Consider the following 20,640-nt stretch of genomic DNA (forward strand, 5'->3'; position numbering starts at 1 on the left):
TATATGGAACTCCTCAAAATTTATGGTATAAAAAATTTAGCCATATAAGTAAACAAAACAAGTAATTTGAATTGGGAATAGTTTTTCTTGGTAACCATTTTTCCTTTTATGGCTTTAGCAGTTAAGTAAATGCTTGCTTTTTTCTCACTGTAATACAAATGTTCTGTTTTGCTTGGATGGTAAAACTGTGGATATAGTAGAGGGTGCAGATCCATCTAAGTTGGCAAAATGTGAAAGACTATGCAACAGAAAATGGATCTACAGGCTTGAGTGCAACTTTTCTTTACTTCTCATTGCTGCATTATTAATTAATAATGTTTGCAAGCTTAAATTTTTAACATATGTCAGTAACCAATTCTTTTGCTGCTTGGTTTATCTTTGTGTAGCTAGATGAGTTTGTTACATCTGATTTTTTTTCCCTTCAATTGTTATTTATTTCTCTGTAATATCTTGATGATCATTATATAATAGTATAGTTGGTTTTCACCAACCCCAATCTCAAATTTTCTGCACACAACCACAAACCAATAATGCAGAAATCACAAGAACAAACTATACCAAAACATAATCAAACAAAAGAGTAAACAACACCAAATAGAGGTTCAACTCTCCAATGCAGAGAGTCTATTTCTTAGTATTACAATGATCTCACTTATGTCACACTTTTTATTACAATGAAACAGATACACTTAAATAGACACATGGGACCAATCAGAACACAACAGAATGACAGACTCAACTAAAACCAAGAAACTGAAACTAACTGGCTTAACAGACTAAACCAATGTCAAGACACGTGCAAGAACAAGAGTGGCATGAGTTAAGTGTGAGCTGAACCAACAAGTATTATGATGTTTTCTGCATCAACACTTTGGCTTCAACTCTTTCACCAACATTGGGTCCATTGTTGGGTCAGGCTTGTTAGTGCCATTGAAGCTGTAAAGACGATCTTGGAACAGAAAGCAGTGTGCCACTCCAACAGTGTGACCAACTGCACATATATAGTATTACAATGTTATAATATAGTTAAGCATATAATATAAATATATATATATTTCCATCATCAAATGTCCAACAAGTCAAACCGGTCCATGTATTTTTCAACAAAGTGACTAGAAATTTTCCACAACCAAGTTACCTGGAAACTAGCCCCAATACCATTAGGTCTCTGCCATTACCATTGAGTCAAATGTGGGGTTAAGAGCGTTCACTACCACATGCATTTTTCCATGCCTGAGTCTGACTGTGATTTTCCAGGAAGATGCCTGAAAAGTACCCCCAATATTATCATTTACTTAAAAATAATAGGGTTAATTCCGTTGCTGTGTCTCCTAAGTTATATCATTACAATGTTGGATTAAATGGTAACGTTGGCACCATCATGAGCTTGAAAATAATGGAGTTCCTTTCTTTTATGGTTACCTTTGTTGTTTTGAGACTTTCTCTATGTAGAACAACGTTAGCTTCGCTTGCTACCATTAGACCTTCAGAATTTATGAGAGATAACACAACTTTGGTATCTACAGAAGGACTTTTTGAACTGGGATTCTTTTCTCCAGGCAGTTCAAAGAATCATTATCTGGGAATTTGGTATAAGAACATCTCAGTTCAAACTGTTGTTTGGGTTGCAAACAGGTGTGAACCGATCAACGATTCATCTGGCTCATTGACTATAGACGACACAGGAAATCTTGTGCTTTATGGACAGAATAAGATGGTCGTTTGGTCTACGAACTCAACGAAACAAGCCCGGGAACCACTGGTTCAGCTCTTGGATAATGGTAACTTGGTTTTGAGAGATGAGAAAGATGAGAATACAGAGAACTATTTGTGGGAAAGTTTTGATTATCCTACTGATATGAACCTGCCTGGATCGAAATTTGGATGGGACTTAAGGAGAGGTCTCAATAGGCGTTTATCAGCATGGAAGAGTTGGGATGACCCCTGTGATGGAGATTTGACTTATGGGATTGAGCTTGATGAACGACACCACACATACCCTCAACTAATTATCCGTAAAGGGTCTGCAAAATTCTATCGAATTGGGTCATGGAATGGCATACGTTTCAGCGGATATCCTGAAGTGAAGAGGGAAAACACCATTTTCGACTACGGGTTTGTGTACAACGATGATGAAGTTTACTATGTTTACGACCTCAAAGGTAAGTCAGTGATCTCAAAAATGGTCATGAACGAAACGTCAGTGATCACAAGAGGGGTCCTCAACCAAACAAAAAGGGTGGGAGAAGTCTTGGTATGGATAGAATCAAAGAAAATTTGGGAGACCAATAGCTCAGTTCCAAAAGATGAGTGTGATGTCTATGGCATATGTGGAGCTAATTCAGTATGTGTCATAACAAATAATCCAGTTTGCCAATGCCTAAAAAGTTTTAAACCTAAGAATCAAGAAAATTGGAAGGAGAGGTCCTGGTCAGAAGGGTGTGTGAGGAACAATCCTTTGAACTGCCATGATAAGGAGAAAGATGGGTTCATTAGATTTTCTAACTTGAAAGTGCCTGATACTGAATATACTTGGGTGAATAAGAGTATGGATCTAGAGGAATGCAGGGTTAAATGCTTGAGCAATTGCTCTTGTATGGCTTATACAAACTTAGATATCAGGGAAAAAGGCAGTGGTTGCGTGCTCTGGTTTGGAGATCTTTTTGACATAAGAGAATATCAGTTGGGAGGACAAGATATATATATTCGAATGTTGGCTTCTGAAATAGGTAAACTTCAGCTTGAAAAATTTATATCCATATAAAGCGTATTCTGTTTTGGTTATAACTAGTAGGTTCTGCATAGATTTTTTAATATTTGATTTTCTCTGCTCCAAAAGTTAATCATGAAAAAGCAAGATCTGATCGTAAGGTCAAAGTGGAGAGAACATTGATAATTACAGCTCTCATCGTCGGATTAGTTGGTGGCATGTTTATAGTTGGCTTTTACATTCGCAGGAGGAGATACTCTTATGGTAACAATCTCTACCCTTTACTTCATTCTTTCCATTTTTTTTAAGCATAAGAAACTGAATAGAAATAACATGTTTTTATTACTAACAAATGTCCTCTTGGTATAAAATTTAAATGCATAAGAAACTGAATAGAACTTGAAGAAAATACTCAGTTGGAACACAAATACCGAGTAGATCACTTTATACAGAACAAAAGCATTGTTCTTGCGAATATATACATAATCTGCCGTGAGACATGATTTCTAATTAATGATTAATCTAACCAAGTGTGATTATGAATGAACATACCTTTTGACACTTTTTATTTTTTTAATATAATTTCCTTTCCAACTACAGTATTAATTAGAAGTAATAACTTTGGAGGCATTTCTAGTAGCACAGCACACCAAGACATGTAAAAAAAAAATTAAAATGGCATATTTCTAGAAAAAAAAACAAGACATGGAGTTAGGCATATTTCTACATCTTGTATGTTCTGTTTTTCTTTTGTTTTTGAGGCTTTAATCTTCATGGACACTTTGTAATTTTTCAGAGACAAACGAAAGCCAAAATGATGACTTGGAGCTTCCATTATTTGACCTACATACAATAGATACTGCCACTAATTATTTTTCAGAGAATAATAAACTTGGAGAGGGTGGTTTTGGACCTGTATACAAAGTAAATTCTCATTTACCTGCTTCACAACATTCTCTATTCTTTCTACCAGATATAGATATAGGTAATTAAATATTGAAATAAGTAAATAATTACTTCCATCGTGATACATTAGGGTACACTGGAAGGAGGTCAAGAAATTGCTGTGAAGAGGCTATCAATGTCTTCTGGACAAGGAGTCGATGAGTTCAAAAATGAAATTAAGTTAATTGCTAAGCTTCAACATCGAAATCTTGTTAAGATATTTGGTTATTGCATTTATAGGGAAATGAAACTATTGATTTATGAGTACATGTCCAACAAAAGTCTTGACTATTTCATTTTTGGTAATATTCTTTTACCCCATTTTTTAATACATGTGATGTTTTATACATGTAATTTGCCAATTTTGTTCTAATAGAAGTAGAAGCCAACATTTGTAGATGAAAGGAAACGCAATCTATTAGAATGGCCTACGCGCTTCCAGATTGTATGTGGAATTGCTAAGGGGCTTCTCTATCTTCATCATGATTCTAGATTGAGAATTATACATCGAGATCTCAAAGCTAGTAATGTTTTACTTGATGAGGACATGAATCCCAAAATTTCAGACTTTGGCTTGGCAAGAACTTTTGGTGGAGACCAAATAGAAGGAAACACAAACAAAATAGTTGGAACTTAGTAAGTCATCTTTAAAATCCTTTTAGTTTCTTTAATATAAATCTATTGTATACTAATAAATAATGTTATGCAAATGTAGTGGTTATATGGCTCCAGAATATGCTTCCAATGGCTTATTCTCAACAAAATCTGACGTATTTAGCTTTGGCACATTGATGCTTGAAATCGTAAGTGGAAAGAAAAGTAGAGGCCTGTACGATGAAGATAGCATTCTTAATCTCACTGGATTGGTAAGTATTTAGATAGCATACTTAACCTAATTGGGTTGGTGAGTATTTAGCTTTTTCTATTTTATTTATATTTTTATAATATTTGTTAGGCATGGACTTTGATGAAAGAAGGCAACGCATTTATGTTTATTGATAAGTGCTTGTTAAGAGATCCATACGACAACATGGAAGAAGCATTGCGTTGCATCCACATTGGTCTCTTGTGTGTGCAACAAAAACCTATTGATAGGCCTAATATGTCTTCTGTTATTCTAATGTTGAGCGGTGAGAAAGTGTTACCTCAACCCAAACCACCAGCCTATTTCACCAACACAGATTTGTGGGAGGGATATCATTCCCCCTTTTCTATGACACCATCATGCAATACAAGCATAACAGCTGTCGAGGCTCGATGATAATTCATACAACAAATCGGAGTTTATCAAGTAAATTGTTAGAATTTGAATTATTACAATTTCTATTTATTTTGTTCAATACTGCATTGATGATTGGTATTAGTAATCTATATGTAGTATATATGAATCTATGCCAGAAGAGAATAAGCCATTATTAGACTTATTTCCTTGTAGTGAGGCAAGAGTATGATGAGAAACTTATACATATTGTCAATATCAAATTGTACTGTCTTATTTTGAAGTGTTGAAATAATTTCTAAGTGATGTGTATTACAACATCTTGTTGGACCCAAAACGGGATGTGTTTTAATATTTAAACTCGCAAGTGCACGAATCGTTTCAGAATATAATGTTCATGTGAGTACGAGGTCGAACCCATGGGAGTTGACTAACATCAAAAGAAACTATTTCAAACAAAGCAAGAATATTCTAACCTAGTTCCAAATATTTGATGAGATTTTGTTTTAGAACAATAAAAGACAAGTAATAAAAAGATTTAAGATTAAATAGAAAAATGGTTTTCAAATGATATATGTAAAATAAGATTATTAAGATGTTAGAATCCACAAAATGCAAAGTTACTTTCAAAAAGGTAGGATTTTTCTTCACTTATAAAAGATATAATTTCTAAGCATTAATTGTGTTACAACCTAATGAAACTACAAGAAATCAAAGAGATTATGTTTAGGAAAAATATGATACTTATGTTTTAAGAATTAGATGTGAACAATTTAATGAAAAACATTTAATCAAAGAATATCATATATTTGCATAATGAAGAACTAAGTGTAATATGCTTTAACAATCAATAATAGATGAAAAATGCATATCTTTGATAGAAAAATCCATAAACAATGTTGTACAAATGAGAAATCAACATACAACCAAAAAAAATACTATCTAGTTACATTTTACTTCATCATCATCTTAATAACCTTTGAAAAAGATTAGAAGCTCATAACTAGATTGAAATAAAAATTACAAAATAACATACTTGACATGCTCTTCAAAAGATGAAAATGGTAGAAAGAAAATAGTGAAGAGAAGAGAGAAAAATATGTGTAGAAGATATTGAAAAGATGAAGAAGAAAAGCCCTCAAAATGGTCTTACAAGACTCTATTTATAGGCAAAATGTGGAGATTAAATTAATCAAATTAAAATAAATAAATTGATTAATTTAATTGTGTTGGGAAGTGGTAGGATAAATAGAGTAAGTGTAAGAGTATTGGAAAGATGAAATGTTTGGTTGGGTAAAAAATTAGTGAAAAACTAGGGTAAAAAATAAATTAGGAATGTTTATTTAGGTAAAAAAAATAGGGAAAAATGAATTGATATTTGAGTGAAAAATATTGGGAATGAAAATATGATTTTTGGGTCTTTTTGGTGGTTGTTTGGTGCTTGGTCTAGGCTGGGCCGAAATGGGCTTGGGGCTGCTTTGATGGAGAGGAAAACTGAGCATGGGATGGGCCTTTGCAGCTGGGACTGGATTGGGCCTGACCGTGGGCTGTGGTTGAAGTTGCTGGATGCTTGGGGTATATGGCTGATGAGGGATTCGGTTGAGGCGTTGATGCTATATGCTATATGCTATATGCTGAAGGAAGAGCATATGTGATATGTGCATATCTGCATATGTTGCATGTGGAGTCAACGTGGCTGGTGGAGTGCTGAATGTGGGCTCATATGCTGAGAAGTTGGCATTTGGTGAGCATGCTATATGCTGAAGGATGGGTGAGCTTGACAGGTGGCGGCATGGAGAGGTTGGGCCTTGCTGATGGGCTTCCTTGGGCGTTGCTGAAGGTGTTTCAAAAATGACATCTTTCACTTTTTTTTCAGCTTTTTATCATTTTTTTCAAACACGAAAATACAATAAAAATCCTTACAAAATAAACATAAAATAAATCATAATAAATATTTTCAACTATAAAATAAATCAAGCTCATTCTTTGAAAATATTAATTATAACTTAATTTATATTTAACACTTAAGCTTAATAATACAACATTTTTTTACCACAAATTAAACTACAACATTTCACAACAAAATAACTATAAAAACACACAAAAATATATAAAATCAAAATAAACCCCATAAATTACAAATTACTTTAAAACTTAATAAATCAATTAAAAACTCAAGAACTAAGCAACAATTAACACATAAAAAGTGGTAAAATAACTCTATTTTGTAGAGTTATCACATCTCGTACAGAAGAATATAATGGTAATGTGAAATTGGAACTCAAGAGCATGGCCTCAGCTGAAATCATGAATATATATTTCTTTAATATAACCAAGAAATAAGCACTGGTTACGTGAAAACTTATGATGCATAACTTATATATGAAATTCCACCACAAATCTACAAACTGATGCATAACTTGATAAAAGAAAAACTAAAATTTGACATAGTTTTTTATTAGAAGAAAAAGTCTGTAACATAGATGTATATTGAATGAGCAAGTATTTCCATAGACCTTTAAGGCTATAAAGCAAGTACTTAATATGAGAATCATTGAAAATTTGGTCTGATAGAAAGAGAGGGAGAGAGAGTACTTATTTGGTCGTATGAACCTTATGGCTGGTTTAGTATTATCTATAATAGACGAGAGAGTGGTAATTTCTGTTTCTTGGGTTGACTAGAATGAGGAATGAGACTGTATTTTGGGAACTTTTGAGGAAATAATATTCTGGTTGTTGAGGGAAGTGGGGTATGCACTATGAAGTTGGATATTGGAAAATGGGAGTCATACTTGCACTCCAAATTAATATTAAAGCACTCATTTTAAAAATTAAAAAATTATTATATATATATGTGAAAAGTTAGTTAACGACTGGTGGACTATGGTGTTACACATGGAATAAATATACAAATAATGAGTCATTAATAAGAACATGAGTAACTGTTATTTAAGGATGTCCTTCACATTAGTTACCATATGTACTAAGTGGTCAAGAGTAAGACATAACTTATGGCAATGCTGGCCAGAGTTGCATTTGGTTCTGCATTTTCTTTAGTCCAAATGCAGATTTGGCCTATGAAATAACTTGTGCAATTGCAGCCAATGGGAAAGCAACAGTGAGTAAAAAATCTTCAGAATATGTGTTAATATCTCACAGTGTTCAAACAATTGTCTTGAGCAATATTGTTGAGGATCATAATCATATTCAGACCACATGTTCTGATATATATTTATGGCAAAGCAAACAACTCAACAGTGGAGAAAAGGTGACAACTAGAATTTGCAGTTGGTACACGTGGGGCTGCAGAATTGGTTTGGCAATCATTTTCTGATGTGTTTTAATCATTACACCTCTGATGCAAACCTCTGTGTGTATTAGCTGAGAGTTTGTATACTTTGTACCACCGTTTCTCTCTTGTGTACTGTAACAAGACTAGCAAAATGAACTTAGGAGTTAGGAGAGACCTTTATGCTCTGAACCAGTATATATAAACTGGACTTAGGAGACTTTACTGCTCTGAACCAGTATAAACTCCCCTGTGTTTTCTTTACTTCTCATTTCTGCATTATTTTTCTGTCTGCGTGTGTTACTTGCTTCAGTGTTTGGTATTTGGTTTAGGTGTGATTTGGTTGTTGTAGATCTCTGAGAACATTTGAAGTCCATGTTTGCTGCATAACATAAACTAAACTGGACTCGAAGGATTGCCATTATCCAAACGTTTTGTAGAAGAAGCCAAGTCAAATTTTGAAATGGAGGAGTTTGTGTTTCACATGCTTAGATGGATTCAAGCTAGAGAAGTATGTGATTCAACAAGTCTTGGTAATTGTTTTCCAAGACTTGTTATCCTACTGGAGATGCAAAAAAAGTGGAGTACTTAGGAAAGTGTTAGCCGAAAATGGGATCATTTTGAAGGAGTCCTTCAAAGATCGGTTAAAGAAATTGATTGATTCTTAACAAAGTAATGCTCTTCATAAAAGGTGCACTAGATGCTCATAGGTGGCCTTTTGGGTCCCTTGAGGAAGTGAGGCAGGGACTGAAAGTCTTTTCGAACTGGGCAACCTTTCAAAACAACAGAGAGCTTGAATCTACTTTGTCAGAGTAGAAATTATGGTTTGCACAGTTTTCAGCAATAGTGGTCTGAATGTTATGATACAGCTATCCCATATTAATTAATAATGTTTGCAAGCTTAAATTTTTAACATATGTCAGTAACCAATGCTTTTGCTGCTTGGTTTATCTTTGTGTAGCTAGATGAGTCTGTCACATCTGATTTTTTTTCCCTTCAATTGTCATTTATTCCTCTGTAACATCTTGATGATCATTATATAATACTTAATTTTCTGCACACAACCACAAACCAATAGTGCAGAAATCACAAGAACAAACTATACCAAAACATAATCAAACAAAAGAGTAAACAACACCAAATTTATTCTCTCTCTCGGCTTCACTCTCTATTTCTTAGTATTACCGTGATCTCACTTATGTCACACTTTTTATTACAATGAAACAAATACTCTTAAATCGACACAAGGGACCAATCAGAACATTTCAGAATGACAGACTCAACTAAAACCAAGAAACTGAAACTAACTGGCTTAACAGACTAAACCAATGTCAAGACACGTGCAAGAACAAGAGTGGCATGAGTTAAGTGTGAGCTGAACCAACAAGTATTATGATGTTTACTCGATGTATTTGGTTATTAAGTGTGAGCTGGCCCGAATGTGGATTTGGTCAACCTGCACATTGCGTACTCATGTATACTTGTGTACTTTTCTTCATGTCGAATTCCGTCATCAACATTACGTGTATATTTTGATAAAAGTTAACTAAATATTCACCATTACCATTGATTCAAATGTGGGGTTAAGAGCGTTCACTACCACATGAACTTGAAAATAATGGGATTATAATTCATGTAATTCATTTGCATTACATGATAGAGATCATGTAATGAATATGACAATAGATATTCTAATAGGGATTATAATAGAGATCAGAGAGTTTTTGTTACCTTTCTTTTGGATCAAATAAGTTGATACTCTTGAGGGTGTAATCAATCAAGTTCATGATAGAGATTGCAAAAAATATAACAGGTAATTTATATGTTGTTATTAGTTTCACTCAATATAAACAGGTTTCTTTCCAAGTTAATTAAGCAAATAAATACATAAATGATCATCAACACACCAATATATCCTTACAACCAAAAAAAAAATTCTATAGCCAGCGTTGGACTTTCGGGCTGAAGATGCTTGGCCCATAGGTAGATTTCAAAATCTGTATCAGAGGAGGAAACTGCATCCACCCAAATAATGTCACAGGAAGGCTAGCAAGGAAAAATAGAGTGATGACAAATCCAGTCTCTTTGTGCAACATGATTAAAAGGGCAGCACAAAAAGCTATAGCCATTGTTGCAAGAGATAAGAAAAGAGTGAAAAGACCTATTATTAGCTTTGTTGGTAAGGATTTGAGGAAATCATCTTCTGCATAACACAGAGGCCGTTGATGAGAATAGTGATATAGCATCTGATATAATGAAAATCTTAAACAACTTTTTGCTCAAGAATATGGGATAATTAAATTATATCATTCATTAAACAACTTTTCGCAATGGTTTATTATATCATTCATTAAATTATTTCTTGTGGATTCGTAGTGTAGAAGAAATGCAGAGAATTAATGCTACACAATTGGGAATAATGCATGATGCAATTTGAGAAAATATATACGAGTATATGACTTGTTGGGTTTCATCTTGTAATGATGAACATAAACCGTGTAAACGACCCAACCAAGGATGTATCCAAAACTCATCATAATTGCATCTACAACATAATAAAAATCAGTCGTGGGGAACAAAGTTTTCACTCCAATCATAATATTCAAGAACCTCAGAATTAGTCCAAGAATTTCCACAATGTTCAAGGGACGTGTCCTCTTCTTTTCGATGAAATTCACTGAGGTCAAAACAACATCCTTGAAACCCTTCTTCCTCTCCAAAATGGAAACAACCAGACCCAATTTACATATCGCAATGTACTCCGACCATAGCAGCACGGCACAAATTAGACATATCGAATGTTTGTTACATCTGATTTTTTTTCCCTTCAATTGTTATTTATTTCTCTGTAATATCTTGATGATCATTATATAATAGTATAGTTGGTTTTCACCAACCCCAATCTCAAATTTTCTGCACACAACCACAAACCAATAATGCAGAAATCACAAGAACAAACTATACCAAAACATAATCAAACAAAAGAGTAAACAACACCAAATTTATAGAGGTTCAACTCTCCAATGCAGAGAGTCTAATCCTCTCGCCCGAACTCCTTGGAAATGAGTTCAGTTCTCTGTACAACACAGAGAAACACAACTTTTGTTCTCTCTCTCGGTTTCACTCTCTATTTCATAGTATTACCATGATCTCACTTATGTCACTTTTTATTACAATGAAACAAATACACTTAAATAGACACAAGGGACCAATCAGAACATATCAGAATGACAGACTCAACTAAAACCAAGAAACCGAAACTAACTGGCTTAACAGACTAAACCAATGTCAAGACACGTTGCGTACTCAATTATACTTGTGTACTTTTCCTCATGTCGAATTCCATCATCAACATTACGTGTATATTTTGATAAAAGTTAACTAATTATTCACCATTACCATTGAGTCAAATGTGGGGTTAAGAGCGTTCACTACCACATGCATTTTTCCATATCATGAACTTGAAAATAATGGGGTTAATTCCGTTGCTGTGTCTCCTAAGTTATACCATTACAATGTTCGATTAAATGGTAACCTTGGAACCATCATGAGCTTGAAAATAATGGAGTTCCTTTTTTTTCTGGTGAGCTTTGTTGTTTTGAGACTTTCATTATCTAGAACAACGTTAGCTGTGCTTGTTACCATTAGACCTTCAGAATTTATGAGAGATAACACAACTTTGGTATCTAGAGAAGAAGGACTTTTTGAACTGGGATTCTTTTCTCCAGGCAGTTCAAAGAATCATTATCTGGGAATTTGGTATAAGAACTTCTCAGTTCAAACTGTTGTTTGGGTGGCAAACAGGTGTGAACCGATCAGCGATTCATCTGGCTCATTGACTATAGACGACACAGGAAATCTTGTGCTTTATGGACAGAATAAGAGGGTCGCTTGGTCTACGAACTCAACGAAACAAGCCCAGGAACCACTGGTTCAGCTCTTGGATAATGGTAACTTGGTTTTGAGAGATGAGAAAGATGAAAATACAGAGAACTATTTGTGGGAAAGTTTTGATTATCCTACTGATACGGTCCTGCCCGGAATGAAATTTGGATGGGACTTGAGGAGAGGTCTCAATAGGCGTTTATCAGCATGGAAGAGTTGGGATGACCCCTGTGATGGAAATTTCACGTATGGGATGGAGCTTGATGAACGACACCACACATACCCTCAACTAATTATGCGAAAAGGGTCTGCAAAATTTTTTCGAGCTGGGTCATGGAATGGCATAAGTTTCAGCGGACATCCTGATGCGAGGAGGGAAAACGCACTTTTCGAGTACGGGTTTGTGTACAACGATGATGAAGTTTACTATGTTTACGACCTCAAAGGTAAGTCAGTGATCTCAAAAATGGTCATGAACGAAACGTCAGTGATCACAAGAGGGGTCCTCAACCAAACAAAAAGTGTGGCAGAAGTCTTGGTATGGATAGAATCAAAGAAAATTTGGGAGACCAATAGCTCCGTTCCAAAAGATGAGTGTGATGTTTATGGCACATGTGGAGTTAATTCAGTATGTGTCAAAACAAATAATCCAGTTTGCCAATGTCTAAAACGTTTTAAGCCTAAAAATCAAGAAAATTGGAAGGAGAATTCCTGGTCAGAAGGGTGCGTGAGGAACAATCCTTTGAGCTGCCATGATAAGGAGAAAGATGGGTTCATTAGATTTTCTAACTTGAAAGTGCCTGATACTGAATATACTTGGGTGAATAAGAGTATGGATCTAGAGGAATGCAGGGTTAAATGCTTGAGCAATTGCTCTTGTATGGCTTATACAAACTTAGATATCAGGCAAAAAGGCAGTGGCTGTGTGCTCTGGTTTGGAGATCTTTTTGACATTAGAGAATTTCAGTTGGGAGGACAAGATCTATATATTCGAATGTCGGCTTCTGAAATAGGTAAACTGCAGCTTGAAAAATTTAGATCCATATAAAGTTCAAGTGTATTATGTTTTGGTTATAACTAGAATGTTTTGTATGGATTTTCTAATATTTGTTTTTCTCTGCTCCAAAAGTTAATCATGAAAAAGCAAGAACTGATCGTAAGGTCAAGGTGGAGAGAGCATTGATAATTACAGCTATCATCGTCGGATTAGTTGGTGGCATGTTTCTAGTTGGCTTTTACATTCGCAGGAGGATATACTCTTATGGTAATAGTCTCTACCCTTTACTTCATTTTTTCCATTTTTTTATGCATAAGAAAATGAATAAAAATCAACATGTTTTTATTACTAACAAATATCCTCTTGGTATAAAATTTAAATGCATAAGAAACTGAATATAACTTGAAGAAAATACTGAGTTGGAACACAAATACAGAGTAGATCACTTTATACATAACAAAAGTATTGTTCTTCCGAATATATAAATAATCTGACATGAGACATGATTTCTATGGATTGGATAGGAAATTTGTAATATATTTCGGGGTAAAATATTTCGATTAACAGATATATAAAATATGTGAGTGAATGGGACATCAGCTCAATGGCTTTGCCTATAATCGTTTCTTACATGTTTTCTGTTGGTGGTTATATTCAACTCTTGAACATTGTAACACTGGTTTTAATTTACTGTCCAAATATAGTATTAATTAGAAGTAATAACTTCGGAGACATTTCTAGTAGCACAACACACCAAGATATGTATAAAATATTTAAAATGGCATATTTCTAGACCAAACCATGTATCTTGCTGTGTTTGATTGTCCTACATCTTGTATGTTCTGTTTTTCATTTGTTTTTGAGGCTTTAATCTTCATGGCCACTTTGTAATTTTTCAGAGACAAACGAAAGCCAAAATGATGATTTGGAGCTTCCATTATTTGACCTACATACAATAGATACTGCCACTAATTATTTTTCAGAGAATAATAAACTTGGAGAGGGTGGTTTTGGACCTGTATACAAAGTAAGTTCTCATTTACCTGCTTCACAACATTCTCTATTCTTTCTACCAGATATAGATATAGGTAATTAAATATTGAAATAAGTAAATAATTACTTCCATCGTGATACATTAGGGTACACTGGAAGGAGGTCAAGAAATTGCTGTGAAGAGGCTATCAATGTCTTCTGGACAAGGAGTCGATGAGTTCAAAAATGAAATTAAGTTAATTGCTAAGCTTCAACATCGAAATCTTGTAAAGATATTTGGTTATTGCATTGATAGGGAAATGAAACTATTGATTTATGAGTACATGTCCAACAAAAGCCTTGACTATTTCATTTTTGGTAATATTCTTTTTCCCCCTTTTTTAATACATGTGATGTTTTATACATGTAATTTGCCAATTTTGTTCTAATAGAAGCAGAAGCCAACATTTGTAGATGAAAGGAAACACAATCTATTAGAATGGCCTACGCGCTTCCAGATTGTGTGTGGAATTGCTAAGGGGCTTCTCTATCTTCATCATGATTCTAGATTGAGAATTATACATCGAGATCTCAAAGCTAGTAATATTTTACTTGATGAGGACATGAATCCCAAAATTTCAGACTTTGGCTTGGCTAGATCTTTTGGTGGAGAGCAAATAGAAGGAAACACAAACAAAATAGTTGGAACTTAGTAAGTCATCTTTGAAATCCTTTTAGTTTCTTTATCATAAATCTATTGTATACTAATAAATAATGTTATGCAAATGTAGTGGTTATTTGGCTCCAGAATATGCTTCTAATGGCTTATTCTCAACAAAATCTGACGTATTTAGTTTTGGCACATTGATGCTTGAAATCGTAAGTGGAAAGAAAAGTAGAGGCTTGTACGATGAAGATAGCATTCTTAACCTCACTGGATTGGTAAGTATTTGGATAGCATACTTAACCTAATTGGATTGGTAAGTATTTAACTTTTTCTTTTTTATTTATATTTTTATAATATTTGTTAGGCATGGACTTTGATGAAAGAAGGCAACGCATTTATGTTTATTGATAAGTGCTTGTTAAGAGATCCAAACGACAACATGGAAGAAGCATTGCGTTGCATCCACATCGGTCTCTTGTGTGTGCAACAAAAACCTATTGATAGGCCTAATATGTCTTCTGTTATTCTAATGTTGAGCGGTGAGAAAGTGTTGCCTCAACCCAAACCACCAGCCTATTTCACCAACACAGATTTGTGGGAGGGATATCATTCCCCCTTTTCTAAGACACCATCATGCAATACAAGCATAACAGCTGTCGAGGCGCGATGATAATTCATACAACAAATCGGAGTTTATCATGTAAATTTTTAGAATTTGAATTATTACAATTTCTATTTATTTTATTCAAAACTGCAATGATGATTGGTATTAGTAATCTACATGTAGTATATATGAATCTATGCCAGAAAAGAATGTGCTATTCATGACAATAAAAGTGATTCTTGAACCTTTTCTTGATTATAATAAGCCATTATTAGACTTATTTCCTTGTAGTGAGGCAAGAGTATGATGAGATTCTTATACATATTGTCAATATCAAATTATACTGTCTTATTTTGAAGTGTTGAAATAATTTCTAAGTGATGTGTATTACAACATCTCGTACAGAAGGATATAATGGTAACATGAATTTGGACCTCGGCTGAAATCATGAATATATATATATTTCTTTAAAATAACCAAGAAATAAGCACTGGTTACATGAAAACTTATGATGCATAACTTATATATGAAATTCCACCACAAATCTACAAACTGATGCATAACTTGATAAAAGAGAAACTAAAATTTGATATAGTTTTTGCAAGAGAAGATTTGATTGACTAACTGGCTTGTATTAAAAATCTAATGTCTCAAACTACCAACCAATCAGTGTTCAATCAAATGTAGATGGACTAATAGTAAATTTGAATTTAAAGATATTATAAACACATATTCAATTACCTGGAATAATAGCTTATGACAGCAAAATTATTGGTCTTTTAGATCAAGGAATCGAAACTACTGACTTTTCTTATTTAGGTAGCATTTTTAACTAAAATGTGGGGTTTTTTTTTCAGTCAAACATGATAAATATTGTAAAATTTTGAAGAAAAAGTCTGTAACATAGATGTATATTGAATGAGCAAGTATTTCCATAGACCTAAAAGGCTATAAAGCAAGTACTTAATATGAGAATCTTTGAAAATTTGGTCTGATAGAAAGAGAGGGAGAGAGAGTACTTATTTGGTTGTATGAACCTTATGGCTGGTTTAGTATTATCTATAATAGACGAAAGAGTGATAATTTCTGTTTCTTGGGTTGACTAGAATGAGGAATGGACTGTATTTTGGGAACTTTTGAGGAAATAATATTCTGGTTGTTGTGGGGCACATAAGAGAAAGTGGCTTTGAGGGAAGTGGGGTATGCACTATGTGTTAGAAAAAAATTATACATGATCTTTATTTATTTTCATGTATATCTAATATTAAACAAATTAATACGAGATAGCCTAAAACATGTTTCTAAAATTGAATTCAAAGATAAACAAATAATATAATACTTACAGTATACGCAGCGGAATTAAGAGTCCTTCCTTCAGTTTCTCTAACTCTTGTATCCTCTCTGTCGCAGAGTATTATCAAGAAACTGAACCGATCTTCTATTTTCTTCACGATCTTCCAATGTATCCTTAGAACCACCTAGACTAGTGTGGGCAATTCTCAACACATGAGATAGATATAGAGAGAAGAAGAGAAAATAACAAAGTGGCTTAGAAAATGACTTGTGTTTAGAGAGAATATAAAACTATCAGAAAATCTGACTTATGACTTATCTGCCGTCGTTTAAAATCTTCTCTCTAAGCACTCCTTTTATAGACTCAATTAGGCCATTTAATTTAATTAAAAAATCAATAAAATAATAGCCATTTTGAAGCCCTAGGTCGAAATTATCATGGGCTATAGGCCCATGAAATTTCCCATTTGATTATAAGCCCATTGGACTTAAAATCAAGGCCTGTATTATTTTCTATTAATTTAATTAATTAAATAATTATTTAAATCCTTTATCAAATTAATTATTTATAATTTGAACCTTGATTTAAACTTATTTATTAATTTAGATACCAATTTATCTTAATTAATAAATCTGCCATAATTTCTCTTTTCTTCTCAAAATTACACAACTTTGTGAAACTATCCAAAATTGACCTGGTCAACTTTGATAATTCTAATTGATGATTAAATCAATTAATTGAGACTATCTAGATGATTTTATCCAAGGTACAATGGGAACCATGGGCCTATGAAATCAAGCTCCAATAAGTTTTCATAAATCTAACAAATAAATTTACTAACTTATTAATTCCTCGTGACTCCACTATAGACTTGGAATTGCACTCTTGAATTCATAGAACGCTCTATAACAAATATAGATACGCTATTAATTATCTATTGTTACAACCATAATTGTCACTCAATCTTCTATAGACGGTCTACAATGAGACAGGACTAAAATACCGTTTTACCCCTCATTGTATTTTATCCTTAAAACACTTAGTTCCTTGTAAATGATATTTCAGTAAACTAATTTAATTACTGAAATGAGATCTCTATCATTTAACACCTTGAACCAAACTAAAAGGAAACCATCGTTTCACTTCTTTATCAGAAGCTATAGATGTTCATATCTATGATTAACACTCCCACTCAATTATACTACCGAGTTCCCAAGATGTAAGTATGGGCTAGTCCGTAGGGTAAGCTGGTAACGAACAAGTCAAAGAACTCAAATAATACAATCAGTTAGAATACTAACCACTCAGAATTGAGATTGAATTGACCTATGGTCAACTATATGATATGACTAGAATAGATAATAACGGCATGTTTACTTATCTTATCAACTGTCAATATCGGTCCTGTCTGATGTAACAAATGCATCCGATCTTATCTACTTTGCTAATGTTCTGGAAAGAACATAACACAGTAATGTGTAAGTAGATCATATCGTAGATTGGCAAGTCAATGTAAATCTGGTGCACTGACTAATCTTAGGACTAACTTATTTTTGAACATATAATCATATTTATATTCCACTGTGATTACGTCACTATAAATAAGATTAGCTATATGCTCGGGATTTAATAGAAGTTTATATTAAATAAATAATCATGAAAATAAAACATGTGAGCAAAGTGATTGACCAAGTCAAAAAAATGATTTCTATTCTTTTATTGATAATAAAATGAGATTACAAAGAATTTGGGTTTTAATTAGGGCATAAAACCCCAACACTATGAAGTTGGATATTGGAAAATTGGAGTCATACTTACACTCCAAATTAATATTAAAGCACTCATTTTAAAAAATAAAAAATTATTATATATATATGTGAAAAGTTAGTTAACGACTATTGGACTATGGTGTTACACATGGAATAAATGTACAAATAATGAGTTGTTAATAAGAACACGAGTAACTCTATGATTAGGCTTGCTTTAGTTATAATAACTGTTATTTAAGGATGTCTCTCACATTAGCAATGCTGGCCAAAGTTGCATTTGGTTCTGCATTTTCTTTAGAGATGAAATAACTTCTGCATATTTCTTAGTCCAAATGCAGATTTGGCCTATGAATTTCTCTGCGAAGCTCATCTTCTTGCGCAATTGCAGCCAACGGGAAAGCAACAGTGAGTGAAAAATCTTTAGAATATGTGTTAATATCTCACAGTGTTCAAACAGTTGTCTTGAGCAATATTGTTGAGGATCATAATCATATTCATGTTCTGATATATATTTATGGCAAAGCAAACAACTCAACAGTGGAGAAAATGTGGTTTAAAATTAAGGTGACAACTAGAATTTGCAGTTGGTACACGTGGGGCTGCAGAATTGGTTTGGCAATCATTTTCTGAGGTGTTTTAATCATTACACCTCTGATGCAAATGATTGGCTGAGTTATGAAAAGGTAGAGAATAGAGAGAAAGAGAGAAGAGAAGTTCTGAAATAGTGAGAAAGAACTAAAAAAGAGATATAAGTGTACAAACCTCTGTGTGTATTAGCTGAGAATTTGTATTCTGTAACTCTTTGAGAATAGCTGAGAGTTTGTATGCTCTGAACCAGTATATATAAACTCCCCTGTATTTTCTATACTTGTCATTGCTGCAGTGTTTGGTATTTTGGTTTTGGTGTGATTTGGTTGCTGTAGATCTCTGAGAACATTTGAAGTCCTAATTTGGGTAGAAGAAGCCAAGTCAAATTCTGAAAAGGAGTTTCTAAAGTAGATTTTTATGACCCCACAAATGTATTACCGAAAATACATATTTTTACTCTTGTTGTAAAAGTTGTTTAAAACATAAATACAGCATCAATTTTATTGGGTTTCATGTTGTTTGAATATTCAACTAGGCTATACCATACTCTGTAAGGAAAACTACATTTAATGGAATTGTGAAGTACTATTAAGTTCTTCAGCAAGTTCAGCCAATATATCAGTTTTGGTAGTTATGACCGTTAATAACTGAAGAGTTGGTCTTTTAGTAACATTGTCTATCTCTCACATTCAAGATTGTACAGATGACTGTGCTAGTGTGTGAAAACCAGAAAGAGTGTTAGCCAACTCTGATTATGTTTGTGAGCTAAGTTCATAAAGCCTAATAGAATTTTGTAGAAACTTGACTGTTACTCTTGAGGGTGTAATCTCTTTCTTTTGATAGTGGATTTAACTAAGGCCACTGCTGCCTTCCTTAGGATCCTTTTTGCTTCAAAAGTTCATTTTACGCATATCAGTTTGAAGCTAATAAGGAGGAACATAGAGTATCAAAATATGTTCTTATTAGTTTCACTCAATATAAACAGGTTTCTTTCCAAGTTAATTAAGCAAATAAATACATAAATGATCATCAACACACCAATATATCCTTACAACCAAAACAAAAAGTCTATAGCCAGCGTTGAACTTTCGGGCTGAAGATGCTTGGCCCATAGGTAGATTTCAAAATCTGTATCAGAGGAGGAAACTGCATCCACCCAAATAATGTCACAGGAAGGCTAGCAAGGAAAAATAGAGTGATGACAAATCCAGTCTCTCTTTCACTCTCTATTTTTTAGTATTACCATGATCTCACTTATGTCACACTTTTTATTACAATGAAACAAATACACTTAAATAGACACAAGGGACCAATAAGAACATAACAGAATGACAGACTCAACTAAAACCAAGAAACCGAAACTAACTGGCTTAACAGACTAAACCAATGTCAAGACACGTGCAAGAACAAGAGTGGCATGAGTTAAGTGTGAGCTGAACCAACAAGTATTATGATGTTTACTCGATGTATTAACTTAGTCAAACCAAACCTTCGGAAAGAGAAAATTATATAACACTTCACTCTCTCTCCCTTTCTCTCTCGTTATCTCTCTCTATGTTTGATTTGGAATTCGTTGAATTTTTTAGGAGAGATTCTTGAAGGGGTCAACGAGAAGAAATTGATTGCTCTTTTGTTAGGTGGTTGTGATATATAAATTTTTGTTCGCACACCATATTAATAATGTTTGTAAACTCCGAATTT

General features: G+C 33.6%; 1 protein-coding gene and 1 long non-coding RNA gene across 5 annotated transcripts; one reads left to right on the forward strand and one right to left on the reverse strand.

Annotated features, from left to right (window-relative positions):
- Window positions 1-553: 553 nt before the first annotated feature.
- Window positions 554-1,554, reverse strand: LOC133789228 (uncharacterized). Its single transcript, XR_009873516.1, has 3 exons — window positions 1,423-1,554; window positions 1,139-1,265; window positions 554-991 (listed from the first exon to the last, which is right to left on the reverse strand). It is a non-coding gene; the product is annotated as an uncharacterized LOC133789228 (long non-coding RNA).
- Window positions 1,285-15,578, forward strand: LOC133789221 (G-type lectin S-receptor-like serine/threonine-protein kinase At4g27290). Of its 4 annotated transcripts, none has more exons than XM_062226983.1 (7): window positions 1,285-2,729; window positions 2,840-2,974; window positions 3,507-3,634; window positions 3,747-3,957; window positions 4,054-4,291; window positions 4,371-4,521; window positions 4,611-5,157. In XM_062226983.1, exons 1-7 carry the CDS (start codon window positions 1,382-1,384, stop codon window positions 4,914-4,916), a joined length of 2,517 nt encoding a protein of 838 aa, XP_062082967.1. In that variant the 5' UTR covers window positions 1,285-1,381; the 3' UTR covers window positions 4,917-5,157. The 4 variants fall into 4 exon arrangements, with proteins under 4 accessions (XP_062082967.1, XP_062082966.1, XP_062082969.1 ...); XM_062226982.1 differs by lacking the exons at window positions 2,840-2,974; window positions 3,507-3,634; window positions 3,747-3,957; ... (1 more) ...; window positions 4,371-4,521; window positions 4,611-5,157 and adding exons at window positions 13,178-13,312; window positions 13,945-14,072; window positions 14,185-14,395; ... (1 more) ...; window positions 14,809-14,959; window positions 15,049-15,578 and having other exon boundaries at window positions 1,292-2,729; XM_062226985.1 differs by lacking the exons at window positions 1,285-2,729; window positions 2,840-2,974; window positions 3,507-3,634; ... (2 more) ...; window positions 4,371-4,521; window positions 4,611-5,157 and adding exons at window positions 11,597-13,061; window positions 13,193-13,312; window positions 13,945-14,072; ... (2 more) ...; window positions 14,809-14,959; window positions 15,049-15,578.
- The last annotated feature ends 5,062 nt before the right edge of the window (window positions 15,579-20,640 follow it).

This window comes from Humulus lupulus, chromosome 7, assembly GCF_963169125.1.
Source record: "Humulus lupulus chromosome 7, drHumLupu1.1, whole genome shotgun sequence".
Classification (NCBI taxonomy): Eukaryota; Viridiplantae; Streptophyta; class Magnoliopsida; order Rosales; family Cannabaceae; genus Humulus; species Humulus lupulus.

What these genes read in the sequence shown, in the direction of transcription:
- LOC133789221 (XM_062226984.1), top strand. Translation starts at nt 11,711, where the DNA reads ATGAGCTTGAAAATAATGGAGTTCCTTTTTTTTCTGGTGAGCTTTGTT. An exon ending in GTTTTGGACCTGTATACAAA is followed by an intron (nt 14,073 to 14,184) that starts GTAAGTTCTCAT and finishes GTGATACATTAG; the next exon opens with GGTACACTGGAAGGAGGTCA. An exon ending in CCTTGACTATTTCATTTTTG is followed by an intron (nt 14,396 to 14,491) that starts GTAATATTCTTT and finishes CAACATTTGTAG; the next exon opens with ATGAAAGGAAACACAATCTA.